The sequence below is a fragment of the Pezoporus flaviventris genome, unplaced genomic scaffold (assembly GCF_033815535.1).
Source record: "Pezoporus flaviventris isolate CSIRO_AGI_PZ_B2104156 unplaced genomic scaffold, CSIRO_AGI_Pfla_v1 ptg000022l, whole genome shotgun sequence".
NCBI classification, from domain to species: domain Eukaryota; kingdom Metazoa; phylum Chordata; class Aves; order Psittaciformes; family Psittacidae; genus Pezoporus; species Pezoporus flaviventris.
In genome coordinates, this window is record NW_026892570.1 from 4,748,564 (window position 1) to 4,765,385 (window position 16,822).

At 39.4% G+C, this 16,822-nt stretch overlaps 1 protein-coding gene across 6 annotated transcripts in view; it reads left to right on the top strand.

The window, feature by feature from the left end:
* The window catches only part of ERCC6L2 (ERCC excision repair 6 like 2), a 66,141-nt gene extending 51,253 nt beyond the window's left edge, over window positions 1–14,888 (top strand). For 4 of the 6 annotated variants that reach the window (XM_061456314.1, XM_061456316.1, XM_061456315.1 and 1 more), the window contains 2 exons: window positions 4,761–4,936; window positions 6,432–7,660. In XM_061456314.1, the coding sequence (XP_061312298.1) occupies window positions 4,761–4,936; window positions 6,432–7,404 (1,149 nt within the window). In that variant the 3' untranslated portion in view covers window positions 7,405–7,660. The other 2 variants (XR_009743911.1, XM_061456319.1) reach the window with 2 other exon arrangements.
* The last annotated feature ends 1,934 nt before the right edge of the window (window positions 14,889–16,822 follow it).

A 16,822-nucleotide genomic window follows, 5' to 3' on the forward strand; every position in this document is an offset into this window, starting at 1 on the left:
AAGAACGACAGAGGTTCTTAGCTGAATCAAATTGTACTAATTTCAATTTTGCTTTGCAAGATTGTCTTATGCATATGAGATACATAATAATTCAGGTGAACGAAACCAGTTCTGTAAGGTCAACATGGGATTTCATGTGGTAGCAAATAATGGGGGGACACACTAGTTTGGTAGAGAAGTAGTTGAAGAACAGAAAGTAAAAAGCTTGTGAAAGGGAATTTTCATCATTAAATAGATTTCAGTTGGTGTGTTAGAAGTTGAAAAAGAATCGGAAATTGGCCATGGGAATGAAGAATTCAGGAGAATAATAAACAAAGTCGAATTCAAAAGAAAGCAAAATAGTGTGGAATGTTGACTGAAGTTTTCACTTTCTTTAAAGGTAATACTAGTAGAAAGGTACTAGGAGTATTTTCATCTGTGTGTGTAAAACTTTCCTCTACCTAGACCCTCATCCATGTATTGCTCAGAATCATAGAATAGTTAGGGTTGGAAAGGACCTTAAGATCATCTAGTTCCAACCACCCTGCCATGGGGGCAGGGACACCTTACGCTACATCATATCACCCAAGGCCTCGTCCAACCTGGTCTTGAACACTGCCAGGGATGGAGCATTCACAACCTCCCTGGGCAACCCATTCCAGTGCCTCACCACCCTAACAGGAAAGAATTTCCTTCTTATATCCAATCTAAACTTCCCCTGTTTAAGTTTTAACCCATTACCCCTTGTCCTGTCACTACAGTCTCTAATGAAGAGTCCCTCCCCACCATCCCTATAGGCCCCCTTCAGATAGTGGAAGGCTGCTAGGAGGTCTCCATGTAGCCTTCTCTTCTCCAGGTTGAACAGCCCCAGCTTCCTCAGCCTGTCTTCATATGGGAGGTGCTCCAGTCCCCTGATCACCCTCGTGGCCCTTCTCTGGACTTGTTCCAGCAGTTCCATGTCCTTTTTATATTGAGGACACCAGAACTGCACACAGTACTCCAGGTGAGGTCTCACGAGAGCAGAGTAGAAGGGCAGGATCACCTCCTTCAACCTGCTGAAGGATACGGTTGGCTTTCTGGGCTGCAAGCGCACACTGCCTGCTCATGTTCATTTTCTCATCAACCAATACCCCCAAGTCCTTCTCTGCAGGGCTGCTCTGGATCTCTTCTCTGCCCAACCTGTAGCTGTGCCTGGGATTGCTCCAACCCAGGTGTAGGACCTTGCACTTGTCATGGTTAAACTTCATGAGATTGGCATCAGCCCACCTCACAAGCATGTCGAGGTCCCTCTGGATGGCATTCCTTCCCTCCAGGGTATCAACTGAACCACAGCTTGGTGTCATCGGCAAACTTGCTGAGGGCGCACTCAATCACACTGTCCATGTCAGCGACAAAGATGACCAGTCCCAACACCAATCCCTGAGGGATGCCACTTGTTACTGGTCTCCAGCTGGACGTTGAGCCATTGACCAGAACTCTTTGCGTGCGGCCAGCCAGCCAGTTCTTTATCCACCGAGTGGTCCATCCATCAAATCGATGTCTCTCCAGTTTAGAGACAAGGATGTCGTGTGGGACAGTGTCGAACTCTTTACACAGGTCCAGGTAGATGACATCAACTGCTCTACCCCTGTCCATCAGTTCTGTAGCCCCATCATAGAAGGCCACCAAATTGGTCAGGAAGCAACACTCCTGAGCTTGTAGCAGGTGATCCTTGAATATCAACCAACAGTCTTGGGCCCCTCTGCCCTCTAGGGCTGTATCCCATGGAACCTTCCTAAGCAGGTTCCTGAAGAGTCCAAAGTCTGCTCTCTTGCAGGCCAGGGCAGTGAGCTTGCTGCACGCTCTTCTCACTGTCCTGAGGATCTCAAACTCTAGCATCTCGTGATCACTGCAACCAAGGCTGCCCTGGAGAGTCACATTTCCAATGAGCCCTTCCCTGTTGGTGAGCACGAGGTCAAGCATGGCACCTCTCCTTGTCTGCTCCTCTATTACTTGCAGAAGGAAGTTGTCTTCCACACAATCGAGGAACCTCCTGGACTGCTTGTGCCGGGCCGTACCATCCTTCCAACAGATGTCAGGGTGGTTGAAGTCCCCCATGAGAACAAGGGTCTGTGAGCGTGAGGCTTTTCCTGTCTGTCTGTGGAGTGCTTCATCCGCAGGTTCTCCTTGATCAGGTGGTCTGTAACAGATCCCCACAGTAATGTCTCCCATAGCTATATTCCCTTTAACCCTGACCCACAAACTCTCTGTGGACTGCTCACCTGTCCCCAGACAGAGTTCCATACTCTCCAGCCTATCCCTAACACAAAGGGCAACTCCCCCTCCCCGCCTGCCAGGCCTGTCTTTCCTAAAGAGCCTGTAACCTTCCATTCCAACACTCCAGTCATAGGAATAATAAACTTCAGATTCGACCTTTAGTTTTTCTTAAGATAGCTCCTTGTTCACTAAGTGTTTTGATTCTACTGACAAAATGTTTATTTTTTTTTTAAATAAATTACTGGATTTGGAAGTTGGGAGCGGGATTAAGTTGGCAAACTTTCTAAAACATTAACAAGTTCAACAGAGCCAGTTGTGTTTCAGCCATTTAATGGGAGCCATTTAACTAACTGGCTTTGTTCCAGAGAGCTGAGATAAATTTTTCAGGAGAAATTCACAGTGGCCATGAGCTTGCACTGGCATTAGCTGTCCAACTCTTGGGGTAACTTGTTTATAGTCACTTCAACTATCTTAAGAAAAAGCTTAGAGCAGCTAATTCAGGTACAAGAGGGGGAGCTCTTTGTGTGTATATGGTGGTATTGTGATTTTCTTTCAGGTGTGGCAGTGTGGGTCAATGTGCTTAAATTTTGTACTTCCCAAACTAAATATACCATTTGTGAGCTTATTTGCAATTAGTGGTACTTTTTACATTAATTCTGGTTCTCCGCAAAGACAAGCAACTTTTTGACTTTCAGTGCATTTACAACATTTAGCTTTTTTCCACAAAGATTTTTAATCTTCTGTGTTTAAACAGATGTGTAAACCAAAGTATTGCTGCCTTGGTCTTGTTTAATAAGGGGTGGATGGATGCACATATATGGGGGTATAAAATACTTTTAAGATGGGCATTGGCATGATTAGGCTTGTATTCTATGCAAGTTATGCTTGCTTGAATTAAATTAAGAGTCCTGATTTCATGACAGACTGATAAATGCACTGGGTCTTATCATAGTGAGATCTGAACACTATGAATATATTTCATGCAAAAATTCGATCAAAATAAACATGTCTTAAACCTAGCATTACTTTCTTCTTTTACAATAAATTTTACAAGTAAAGTTCAATATTATCTGTGCATATCTTAATATAAGAATTTTTAAACATCTTTAATGTATACAGAGCTGGCAAAATAACTGTAGAATATTTATGCTATAGTTGACATCTGCTAATTCAATCTTAATTTTGCTACTATCATCACATTATTGGGAGAATAGGGTTTTAATCTTAATTGGAACATTGGTTTCGGTTTTGTATAGTATTTTTAATTACAAAGTGAAATTTTCATCTTTGGAATTGTGCATTTAGCTTTAAAAGTGCAAAGTTATGCCTGTAGGTCCCTTAATAGTAACTCTCTGTGTATGCTAGTTTGAGGTTACTTGCCAAAGTAATGGATTGAGAACAGTCATGAGATCCTAAAGCTCAAGAACATTGTGAACAGCCCATGGAAGTAAAGGCAGTGGACATGGATCAAATAGAAACACATTGGGAAGAAGTACTATAGATCCAAACCCAAATTTTGAACTCCAAATGACAAGGTGTGAGCATAGTTTGCATGTTCATCTCTGAAGTAGTGTTAGTAGGGAGGTTGAGGGCATCTCTAAGCAGTCATTTTTTCTCCCTAACACATTTGAGAAAAATAAATTTAAAGATGGTGGAAGAAAAGTTGCTCTTCTGTTGTGTTGTGGGATTTTGTTGGGTTTTTTTTCCTCCTGTTTTTCCTTGCTCTTCAAGCACATTATTTAATTTTCATATTTCTTTTGGCTTACCTTTTGGCAAAGGGGAAATTTCTGAAAAATAAGGTGTAAATATTTTTCAGTGACTGTCAATGCATGACGAGTTGATCTGTATGACAGTCTTCTTGAGTTTGATTAAAACATTAGCTTTTTGTTATATTTGAAATTGGCATTCTTCATGTAAGAAGCATTGTGTGGTTGTTAGTGTCTTAGGCTTGCCAGTATTATAATAAAAGTGTAATGTTGCATTTTTTTCTGTTCCTTTACACGTGAGTATAGTGATACCTTTTCCAAAAGTATCACAATTCTGAGTAAGTGTGTGTATGTTAAAGATTATGATCCTGACAAATTTTTTCACTTAACTTGGTATCTTTGAGTGGCATTGTGATTAATTTTAGTTTCTTTTCTCTGAGTGTAAGCTATTGACACAGGCATTTTCTATTTTATAGCAATATTTAGAGGTTGTAACTGAGCTTTGGGTCTCATAGTACAGGATTAAGCATTTCTATAACCCCTGGTTTTGCATTAGATTACTTAGATACTTTCCATTTAGCCTTACAATTAACCTGTTTGAAAAAAGATCTCACCTTATTCTTGGAGAACCAAGACTGCCGTCGGTGTCTCTGAAAGTTTGTGATTGAGTTAGGGAGTCTGCACTGCAGCCCTGAATCCCTAGTCTTAGCATTCAAATCAATGAGTGCTAGCTAATAGTGACTGAAGTGGGCACGATAGATCTTATCATTATGTTGGTGACATAGCTGTTTTGATGACTTCTGTGTCTCATTTAACTAGAAAAATGAAAACAACACAGCAGAGAAGAACATTATGAAGGGACGACAAGAAATGTTGGCAAACAGTAATCAACACCACCTGTATGTTATGCATCCTGTGACCCAGAAAAGCAAAAAAGTACACAAAGCAGGTTCAACCACCTTCTTGGTTGGGAAGACACCCAAAGGAATCTGCAGGTGAGACTGTTTCAGTGAGATGGAAGTAAAATCCTAAGGCTGAAACTAATCTTCTTGTGGGGAGTTGCTTTTTCCTTTGTTTCAACCATACTCGTAGAATACTGATTATTTTCTATGGCAAGAGCAGAACTAATGGGAAACTTCCACTCACATTGCACAAAGAGTACCATAACTGATTAATAAGATGAACTGAACCCACAAATCACTTTAACATGTTGATTCAGTGTTTAATATATATTACAGAACTGTGCAGTTGTCATCACCATGACTGTTCATGCTATGTGCATCATACAGTACTATAAACCAATGTTTAAACTGTAGAGAAACAAGAAATTTTATAGTGTGAACTTCTGACTGCCTGCTGGTTTTGCTCTGATCTCATCACTTTCTTTGAAAGACTATTAAAGAGCACTGGACTTTAGTGGGGTTTTTAACATAGGACTTAATGTTATTTAATATTTTATTTTATTGCCCCCTAATTTTTTGAAGGATAATAATTTTTCTTTGTTTTGCCTTTTCCCCCCAGCTCTTGCTATTATAAATATTTAAATTCCATTGGTATATAGATAGAAGTTCAAGAACAATAGCCAGGTGATATGTGGAAATAGGAGAAAGCTGTATCTAACTAGGCAAACCTATAGAACTGGGATTTGGTATATATATTCAGTTTTGCCTTGAGACAATTAGATTACTACACAATAGTTATGTACCTAGGTGATACCTGTAAATGTTCAGAATCTGTCATATTAGCCATCTGGCTTTAGCTGTACTGTTATTGTTGAAGTGCTAGACTTGCTTACTATTATAGCTCTTGCAAAAAGCTTAAAAGCATGCTCACTCTTAAATATTAAGCAGGTCATCTGTTAGCACGTGGCTTGCAGTTACTTTGTAGTGCATCTGAAAGTGCTGTGCAATTGATGAGGATGATTAGATGCCTCAGTTTGTGTTGTAAGGCAGAATGGGAAGCTGTCTACCGTCACCACATCACAAAGGGTATAGTTAGAGCTAGCCAGTCAGTTAGTATTTGAGTCCAGACAGGGTTGAATCTCACTGTCTGTTCGAGGCCTCATACAGGAAAGGTAACACATTTCATATTCTTTCTCTGACCAGGGAGCATAAACCCACCTCGCCAGCCTTCCAGTTAGGTTACCAGTCTCTAAGTGATGGCTAACTCAGTTAGGGTAATTTCCTTTAGTTAGAGCTTGGCCTCTCAGCAGAAGCAAATAACTCCGTAGCTTACTGGATAGGATGGAGGTACAGTCCCTGTCTCCTGTGAATGTGTTTATCCAGCTGTTGTTTAGCAAGTCTTTTAAAAGGAGTTTGAGCAGCTACTTCCTTCTTCCCTTCCTGTCACCTCTCCCCACTAAAATAGGAAGCTGCTTTCAGTGATTACTTTCTGGGATACGTGAGGTAGGAGAACTGAATGGATGGCTTGAATGCTGCTTTTGTTTCTAGTTAAAGGTATCAAAATAACATTTTTCCTTGTTAATTACAGGAGACATTTTGAGGAAATGGTGTCCCACTTTAATATGGCATCAGTAGAAGAACTTGCAGAACATATTGTAAAAGCTACATCAGAAACAAGGCAGATGATGTTGAGGGAATTCTATATTTCCAAGTATCCAGAGATGGAGTCTTTCTTTCCAGCTGAAAAAGCAGCACAGTCTTCACGTGACTGTGAAGAAAGAGAATTGGGTACAACACGCTCAAAAAAAAAATCCATTGTTAATTTTGGAAGATCTAAAGCTACACCTTTGTCAGCTAAAGGACTACCTCTGAGCAGAACTACAGAAGCACAGAGCCAGCAGAGCCGTAAAGTAAAAGTAGAGCAGCTTCACAATGACTCGTACTTGGAAGATGTGTGTGTTGATGCAAAATATAAACAATCGCCCACTGTTGCTACTCAACATATCGAAAGGAGAAACAGTCAAACATTCAAGGATTTTATGGCATCTGGCTCATTAAGCAATAAATCAGAAATAATTGAGGTGCTGCCTATAAAAAGTTGTGAAGGACAGCAAGACTCAGAAGGAACACAGCTGCCAAGAAAAAGATGCCTGTCTCAGTCAGCAAATGGGGAGAGAAAAGCTCATACTTGTAAGAAAAAGTCTTTTGTGGACTTACTTGGAGATACCTCTGTTCTCAATGACCTCTTCAGAAATGACGGAAATGGGCCTACAGACTCACTAAGGAGATTCCCTTCAGCGCAAGTAGAAAAATCAAAGGAGAGACCAAAAGATTTCTGGGACATGCTGAATGACCAGAATGAGGAGAGCCTCAGAAAGCTCACAGACATAGCAGTTGTAGAGAAGCTATGTGCAAAAGCACCTCCTCCCCTAGTGACAGAAAAGAGAGAAGTGCATGAAAGTTTTCTTTGGAAAAAAAATGAAAATTTTCTATGGAAAAAATACAGTCCAGATGATTCAGATGAACCATCCACTGCTACATCTTGTAGTGTAGTAAAATGAGAGTTTTCTATGTGACTTGCACTATATTTTATTTGAACATTAAAATATCCACAGCTTCAGTAGTATTCAGCAAAATATAACTTCATGAGATTAAAGGCAAAGTGATGAAGTCATATTTATGATATGGATTTGCATTTTACAAATATGAATATATATGTAATTACATATGTATAGTACCTATATGCATAGTAGTACATAAGTACTATATATTGTAAGCTATGATATATTAATTTTAAATTAAGCTTTTTTAAGTGTTCTGAGTGCAATTTTTTTCTTGAATTCTGGTTATTTCCTAGACTCAGTAGCAGTACTAAGTAATTTTTCCTGTTTAATTACATTTGGACATCCTCAGTCATCAATGAAGAATCTAATGATATTAACAGGATTTGACAGTGATATTCCACATACTTTCTCAGCTACTAGAAACTCGGGGACTTCATGAGATCGGAATGATATCTTTGTGTCTTAATATCTTTTGCAAATTTTTTTATTGTTTTATAGTACACAAATTAGAGTAGACACAGCAGTTAGCTGCCTGAGGGAATTTCAAGAACCTATACGATTATAGAATCAGGGCACGGTTTTTGTTGGAAGGACCTTCAAAGATCATCTAGTTCCAACCCCAGTAGTGTGGTTGGGGACATCTTCCACTAGACCATGTTGCTCAAAGGCCTCTCCAACCAGGCCTTGAACACTGCCAGGGGACACAGCTGCCAGGGTTGCACAGCTGTTCTGGGCAACCTGTTCAAGTGCCTTATCACCCTCATCTTTAAAAAAATCTTGTGTCTAATCTAAATCCACCCTCTTTCAGTTTAAAACCATTACCTCTTGTCATTACTGGCTGTTGTAAGAAAGTCTTTCTCAGTCTTTCTTATAAGCCACCCTTAAGTATTGAAAGGCCACAGTGAAGTCTCCCTAGAGCCTTCTCTTCTGCAGGCTGAACAACCCCAACTCTTCAGTCCAGCCCTCTGGCTGTTTTCATGGCCCTCCTCTTGACCTGCTCTAAGAGGTCCATGCCTGTTTTGTGCTGGGGACCCCATATCTGGATGCTGTACTCCAGGTGGAGTCTCATGAGAGTGGACTTAGAGGAGGAGAATTACTATCCAAAATTGCTACCTGGAGGACCCCTGTAGGGATCAGTCGCACTTAATTATGAAAGTTTGGTCAATCACCCACTTTCTAGTCAGATCTTTCTCTGATGCTACTCCTTTATCTTCATCTATGCAGGTGACCAGTAATTCAAGGAATAAATAACTGTACCTTTATGGTACAGGTACATGGGGTGTGTGCGCCATGAATCCTTTCACCAATGAAAGCATACAGAATTTTGTGTTCCTGATCGTATCAGACTATTCAACTCCATTACCCTTTGAGCATGTTTATACAGCAGTCTATGCTTGAGGAAAGCACTGGTGCCAGTCCCTGCTTTATGCCACCTCTGCTGTGTAGGCAGATTTGTCTTGTAGCGCTGGGTATTGTGTGTTCTGACTTGGGCATGAGAGCTGCTGAGTGCCTGTTCTGTCTGCCATGTTTCAGCCAAAGCAAATGTATTTACATTTGTCTTCCACGTTTGACTTTATCCTCAACACTGGAGTTGGAATGGACCTGGTTATGATCATAGCATTTTTACAACATCAGATAATGTGTACTGTTACTTTGCACTCAGCTTTCTGGGCAAATAATTTTTATTAAACATTAGCTTTGCCCAACAGTTCACTAGTGATATGCAGTGTTGCAGTCCCAAGCTTTCAGGATAAAGATGTGGAAAACTAGGATTGGGTTGAACCGTTAACTCTCTTTCTGATGCATCAAATGCATGGGTTACCAAAGAGAATGATGGATAATATTTTTTACCCAGTTGTGAATATACAGACTGTACCCCATTCAACTACTTCTGTAACAGAACATATTAATTCTTTCTAAGATGGTGAGGAACATGACCTCGGAGTTCTAATTCACATTTTGGATACAAAACAGGCAAATTTGTGCATTTCTGAGAACATAATGAATACTTTCCATTGTGTACTTGGGGGATAAAATAAAGCTGCTGGATCTCATTTTTATTCCAGTACTTAATATGCTACCAGTATTTCAAAAAGGAGGGGTTCACCTGTCAGTTGTTAAGAATATGCAATACAGTATGTATGGAGTAAAGAAGTTCTACATACTGACAAATTATCAACTTACTCCTGAAATGCTTGCTGTAATAAAATTTCTAAATGAAAACTGCTCTTCACAGATTGGAGGAGTGGTTATGAGATATGTCATATCTCATTTGCTGAGTAGTCTTATCACATTTGTCAGTGCTGTGGGGTCATGTGAAGGAGTACCTTATCATTGTAAGCAAAAGAGGCCAGGGCTTCATGTTGCTCTGGAAACCTTAACCCTAATCCTTGTTTTTTGTAAACTTTGAAATCTCAGCGTATTAGTAAAGAGTTGTACATTGAATATACTGTATAAATTGTTTTATGCGAAGGGTAAATGTTATGAAATTTTAAAACCTTGGACACTGAAGCTGCACAGCAGCAGCCTGTGAATGGTGGTAGTTTTTGTGGTCTGGATGTCTGCCCACTGGAAAATAAGCTTAAAATTCATCTGGAGCAGCTTCTACTCTAGGTCATGGGAAGCCGTTCTAGGCTTTGCTCTGTCTCTGTGTTAACCATTATGCGCTTATTGTAATTGGAAGCCATCTAAAAAGCTAACAGGGAAATCTGAGTTAACTACCTGAACAAGGAGCTCAGTACTTAACATATTTGATAAAGTAGTAAAATCCTTGGTATTTATAGGCAGCTAACATAAGTAAGAAAAATGTATTCCCTAATTGTTTTTCTCACCCTCAATCTATGCTTTTACCGCTTTATTATACCCAATGATATTTAAGATACAAACTGAAATGTAGGATAGTCGGGGCAGCTTTTAAAAAAAATCTCAACTAAGAAAATAAAAGAACTTGAAAACTGCTGGTTGTTCATACATTTGCATTATGTACAGCTGAAGGAAGCCAACTTGAGACTGAATATCTGCACCCTTTGTGTTGATTTTAATAAATACAGCATAAACTAAGGCCTTTTATTGGTGGCATGAGTATTGACTTTCTTTACAGATTAGCATTCTTCTGCTAATTCTTCTGAGGCAAACTGCTGCTCAGAGAAGCGATGATTTGTTGGAATAAAGAATATGATCATCAAATATGGAAAAAGGCTGCTGCACAGAGAAAGAGAATAGGTCTTTCATGTCCACAGCAAAAAGAGAAAAATTAAATGGCTTAAACTGCACCAAATATAATTGAAGTTACATAATAGGGAAAAATCTGTGAGAGTACATGTTGTGTAATAGGTTATGTAGTGCTCATCAAAGTAGGAAAGAGAAGTATCTGTTAGAAGTTGCATCAGTAAAACTGATGTGTTTTAGGCCAGAAGGAGGGACTGGTAACTTCCCAGTCAGAGGGCTTCAAGGGCTTGTTGGTTTCAGCTGCTATCAGGGCACTAGGTAGAGACTTCACCTGAGCACCACCAGCTTGTCAGTCATAGTCTGAATCAGTAGACATTGGGAGAGCAAAATCTGTTTGAGATAGGTAAGATTTTGTATTTTACTTATTTTAGAAGAACCTCAGAGCAGTGGAACTGTACAGGTAGAAGGCTGAACTACACAGCTGATTACAAAGTATGAAGCCGTCTTCATTTTCCTGAAGTAATCGGAAAATTATGTTTCTCATCTATAGGGTGATCATATGCATAAATTAAAACATCCATAGAAGTGTGTATTTTATTCACATGTCTGCCAAGTCCTGATGGTATATTTGTGGAAATACATTTGTTATCTGCGGTTGAGCTGAGCTACAGGGAGATGTCTTGGAAGTAAGATATATGTCACTCTGTAGCTTCCTGTGCAGATTTAATGTATTTTACTAGGGAATATCACCTAAGCCATAAATATTGCAATTTACTGCACTAGGGATCTGTGTATAAAATATTTATGTCATGACGAAGATGTCTGTATGATTTAAAAAAAAGTATCTGAATAAATTCAAAAGGGAAGAATTTGACCAGTGTTTGAAGGTATATTCTTTAACTATTAAAACCCAAAAGATCAATTTTGTTTTCTTGGAAATACATGATTATCATTTTCTTTGGCTTTAAAAAATGAAGGAAGCTTTGGGGGAATGTAATACATTAGAGTGGAGTTCCAGCTTCCACATGTTCCTGCATGGTTGCAGGGAGGTACAGGCTACAGGGTAACTGTGACAGCCTCCTAGTGTAAGGAAGTAGCTTCATGTTAGTTATCACTTGTTTTCAGTATAAATTAGCCAGGAGGAGAAGGGTGTCTGTTTTGTCATTACCTCTAGCTGGAAATGGCAAACTAGGTTTTTACTGCTCCTTGTTGCAATTTCCGTTTTTTTTACTCAGTGGGATTCCTATGGATCTGACTTTGCATCCCTGACCTTACGGGGAGTACCAGTACCTTCCATTGCCTTCAACTGAAGTTCTTTGATTGGAAAAAAAAACACTTAGGGGGGAGGGGGGGGAAGGTTGTCTGTGAAATATTAAGAAATCTGACCTTGCCTAAGCTAACAAATGCAGCTCTGTCAGCAACCTGTTTACAAAACTGCCACCAGACCTAGTTAAAAACACTGTGTGTGCCCTTGGTCTGAGTTGCAGTGTAGTTTGGATCTTAACCGTGTTTTGCAAACTGGAGCTATGCTTATAACTACACTTGGGAGTAGCCATGTGGTACACAGATTTCATATTTGGTCTGGGGGAGGCATACTGAATAATTTTGGATAATGAATATGTTTGAGAAAGGGAGTGCATGCAAACATTTTGTGAACACATTAAGGCAGTTTGAAAGGATGTATTTGCTCAGCTTTAGCAGGTCATGACTTTGAGCACTGAAAGGCAGACTGATGCCAGCACCATGGCTTCAGCACAGTGAGTAAAAGCAGCATTAATAGGAAGGAAAGGAAGTTGGCAATAGCACAATCAAAGTATCACAGGATACATCAAAGATCATAATACTACGTCTGAAAAAGATGGTTTAAGTTACTTGCTTAGGAATCTTAGCAACAGAAGGAGGAGAGGGTTCTGTTCTTCCAAGGAAGCATTTAACTGCCTTAGCTGCTACATATTTTTCTGTTCCTGCAGTGCCCTGCATATTTTATTCACTGCATACCTTCCAGATTATGCAACAAATGAGGTAATATTCTTATGAAAACTCTCTCTCCTTGCACTTACTCATTCCAAGTGGCACATCTTGGTGCATCCTATGGAAAAAGTAATGACCATCTAAGTAGACCTTGTGCCAGAATCTACGTTCCTGATTAAGCACCTGAATATAGGTGACTGGCTTATGGTAATTCAGGAAATGCAATTTCTTCTCTCTAAACTGGGTGTCTAGATGTGCAGACGAGAAAGGCAGTGATTGAGAGCACTAAAGAGGTATGCCTGTTTTCCTATAGATCACGTGTAGATCACAGGATGGTCCTTGTGATGCTACATGAGTCTTTATCTCGTGTGATTCTGCAAGCTAATTCTGAGAGAGAAGGAAAGCACATCTAAACAAGATGTTTGCAGGGCTTCAAAGTTGTTTGCTAACATGCTAACCTTTGTTTGTTTGGCATCCAAAAAGCTGAATTTCCTTTCTAAATTATTATCTCAATTATTCTTTTAGTATCCTTGAGCTGAGAGGATGGTCAGAACTTGATGTTGTGTCTGTGTGTCGTCATGCAGTATGACTGGGTTGTGATTGCACACATAACTTACACTGGAGCATGAGCAGGCCAGCTGCACTAAAGCATTGTTTTCTGAAAATGCACACATGCAGTGTAATCACATTAGAATTTGTACTAGTCTATTGCAGCATGTTTCAATGACTGAACACTAGTTGTATATTTGATATCAGCATTCACAATCCCTAACACCGCACCCATGAAAGGCAATGGCAGAGCAGTGGGGATAGCTCAGATGCTAAACAAATACCAGCTCAACTCAAAATGAATCTGTATTTTAGTTCAACAGGACTGTTTATACTACAGGGCTTTTCTTCCTTTATGGTTTGATATTAAGTTGTTTCCATCAAGTGAATGCTTATATAAACACGATCTCCTATATCACCCTGAAAATCATTCTATGCCAATTACTTTAAAAACAAATACCAGATGTCTGTTTATATTGTTTGAGGCAAATGCTGACAACCATTGGAAGAGCTGGCCTGTCTGTGATCCAGCCTGTGATGGAAGTTCCAGCAGAGTTTCTAGTTGTTCTGTTTTATAATTCACAATGTGATCTAATTGGGAATGTAATTTAAGTGTCTCTGAGAAAGCTGTTGTCTTAAAACTGCTCTTTCATACTTTGGTCTTATCACCTCCACAGTGGATTCAGATATGAACTTGGCTTAGTCCTTCTATGTGCAGATACTGTAATAGCATGGCTAGAGTAATTCAGGCTCCTCCTGCCTCCTTCTCTGCCCCACACTGTTTTGTAGTTGCAATTATATATGTTTCTGTATTACTGTATGCTACTTCTAATTTAGGACTCTTGTACTTGGAGGGAGTACTGAGAAATACCTTCTCTTTAATTAAATGTTAAGGTTCCATTCTACTTCTGATGTGTCACTCTATGCAGTATTTGACAAAACCAGAATCTAAGTTCCTTATAATGGCTGTTGTTGCTTGACTTTACTACATGCCCCAATCATTCGAAGTAGATAATATTATATTTATATATACACAATGAGATATATACACTGGTATATTTTATATATAATATATATACTCTATATATTACATACTATACATATGTCTGTGTCTAAATTACAATTATATGGTAGACTATCTGTAGAATATAGTCGAATTCTAACATATATGGAAAGAAACTGTGATTGTGTGACACACATTTTAGGCCTGTGGCAAAAAAAATAGTAAGTATTTTACCTACATACTTGACATACTGTTATTTGAACCTTGGGAAAGTAGAATAATTTTGTGATTTAGAATTTTGTGGTTCTATCAGATTGTTGCAACTGGGCAATTCACCGTCTGATGACACTTTATTTCAAACTCAGAAACCTTGGGCTGCTAAGAGAACACTTTAAAAACGTAACATGCATCCGTAAAAAATGCCTGAATTCAGTGGCATTTGTCTCTGATCCTTTGCAAGCTGAAAGCATGAACAAGGTAGAAGAAATCAAACGGGAAAATGCGCTTAGCCTAGACAGTGGTATTTGTCTTGAAGCATTTATGGCTATGTATGAAGGGATTCTCTTCTTAACTTCCATTTCATTGGAGGAGATGGAAGAAGTAGGAAGGCTTTTAAAGGGGAAAGCTGGATTTGCTACTGCTTATGTAATGGAAAAAGTAAAATCCTCAGTGATAATAGGGAAAGCTGTTTAAAAGTTGCTTTCTTTCTTTAAACATTTTTTTTTTTTTTTTACCTTTGTTTCAGGCACATATTAACATTCATGAATACCAGTAAAGGAGGAATATCCTAGCTAGAGAGTGCAAAAACCCAAGACATGGAATCTGTTTTCACATGGAGACCTTGGTGTCCAGAATGTCAAACTCTTCTGCCACCTTCACTCAAGAAAGGTAAAGATTTAGGCCTTTTAACAATGTTGTGGTGTTTTCTCTGTGTGGTTACATATTTAGACAATGGTGGTAGGTTCAGTGTGGCTACAGTTTTTCATCTCATACGTGAAGTCTTATCTTCTACCATGAGAAACCTGCCTCCTGGTAGACTTGAGGGTGATGTGTCTGGAAAAAAAAAATCATGGTAAGAAAATAATTTTAGAAAGTTTTAAGGGAGTTTAAAAAATAGAATGGGATATTTTTATTTTACTTTCCTCACGGTGGAAATCCCAAAACTCAGTAGAAGAGTTCATGTTAAAGACTCAGAGTGAGCAATAAAATGCTCTGTAATTGAGTTATTATAATTTAAGCATGTCACTGGTCTGTCTTGTTTCATTCCTTCAAGCGAGAAGTGGGTGTTCAGAACCCCTGGAAAGCTGCAGTGAGTCTGTTCCTCCTAGTAGCAGAGAACTTCCATTTTTAGCTTTGCAGAATTACAGGGTAACAGACATAAAGTCTGTGATATGTGTCTGGCTTTACCTTTTGTTGGTGTTGAGGCAGAGAACTGGGAATTAAGTAGAAAAGGTTATAGCTGTCCAGTAGCTTGGTTTGGATGAGTCGAGATGGTAAGCACTGTGCAGCTGCAGCCTCTTTACAGCAACAGAGGCTGCAGCTGATCTGGGATGCAACCTGGAATTTCTTCATTCTTGGCTTTGTGCTAGGACAGTCATAAGGAAAACTCCAAATCTGAAAGAGAAAGAAATAAAGGAGTCTTTCAGAGCTGTGCTGTTCTCTGCAGAGAAGAAGGTTGCTGTCCCTGGGAAAAAGTTAGTATTGGTGAGCATACAGCTGAACACTGTTCTGTGGTGCATTTACACCAGTTTGCATAAGCATTTGTAATGCTCTCATTTTCTTTTTAGTGTTTTTATAACTTTGATATTTCTTGTGCAGTTTTGACAATGTGTTTTTTGAAATCTTTCAGATAAAAAGAAAAAAGAATTCCATTACTTGGAGGTGATTCATTCCCACATATATCATAATGAACATGTAGAATCACAAATTCCTGTTTGAACAAACAAAGTAGCTAATAGCAGGAAGCAATAGGTTACGACCCTTTCTGTGGACCAGCCAGTAACAGAAAGAAGGTGTTACTAGTAGAGGTCACAGAAACTGGTTGAAAACAAAAGAGGCATATTTGAATTTTTAGTTCTATTCTGAAGTCTGGAGACAGTGTTTGTGTATTTTACACAATGGATCATTATGCCTTGGCTATGTTGCATCAGTCTCTTGGAGTCTGCTGAGTCTGCCCTGCTTTTCCATTTCTTTTGTGTTCCTTTTCAGCTTGTTTCCAAGCTAACAATCTTCCTCAAGTGCACTGCCTGGGCACCATCAACGGGTATTGATGGTACAACAGGCAGAATTTCTCAACTCTCAGTTCTGGTGCCACAGCAGCTCCTGGGGGCCAGGATCAGAAATTGCATGAAAAGCCCCAAACTGCCCTATAAATGATATTGTAATCGGGAGGATGCTCAGTACATCTTTGGGAAGGATGTACACACAGTCTGGTGATGGTTGTGAAGGTGTGTGAGGTCAGGGTCGTCTACTGTTTCAGTGGAGTGTTTAGAAAACTCCACTATGGTGCTGCTCTCCAGGAGATTTATCTGGAGCATGGATAAAACACAGTATTTAGAACTCTATAACTTTGCCAGAATTTGTCAGGTTTTCAGCTGGGCATGATCCTGACAGTCTTATCCCTTACAGTAAGGTAACACCTTTTTCCCCACCCCAAATACCTCTCCCAAAGCATGCAGACAAAACAGATTCTCAGTGAAATGGCTGCAAGAAAAACACAGGGAA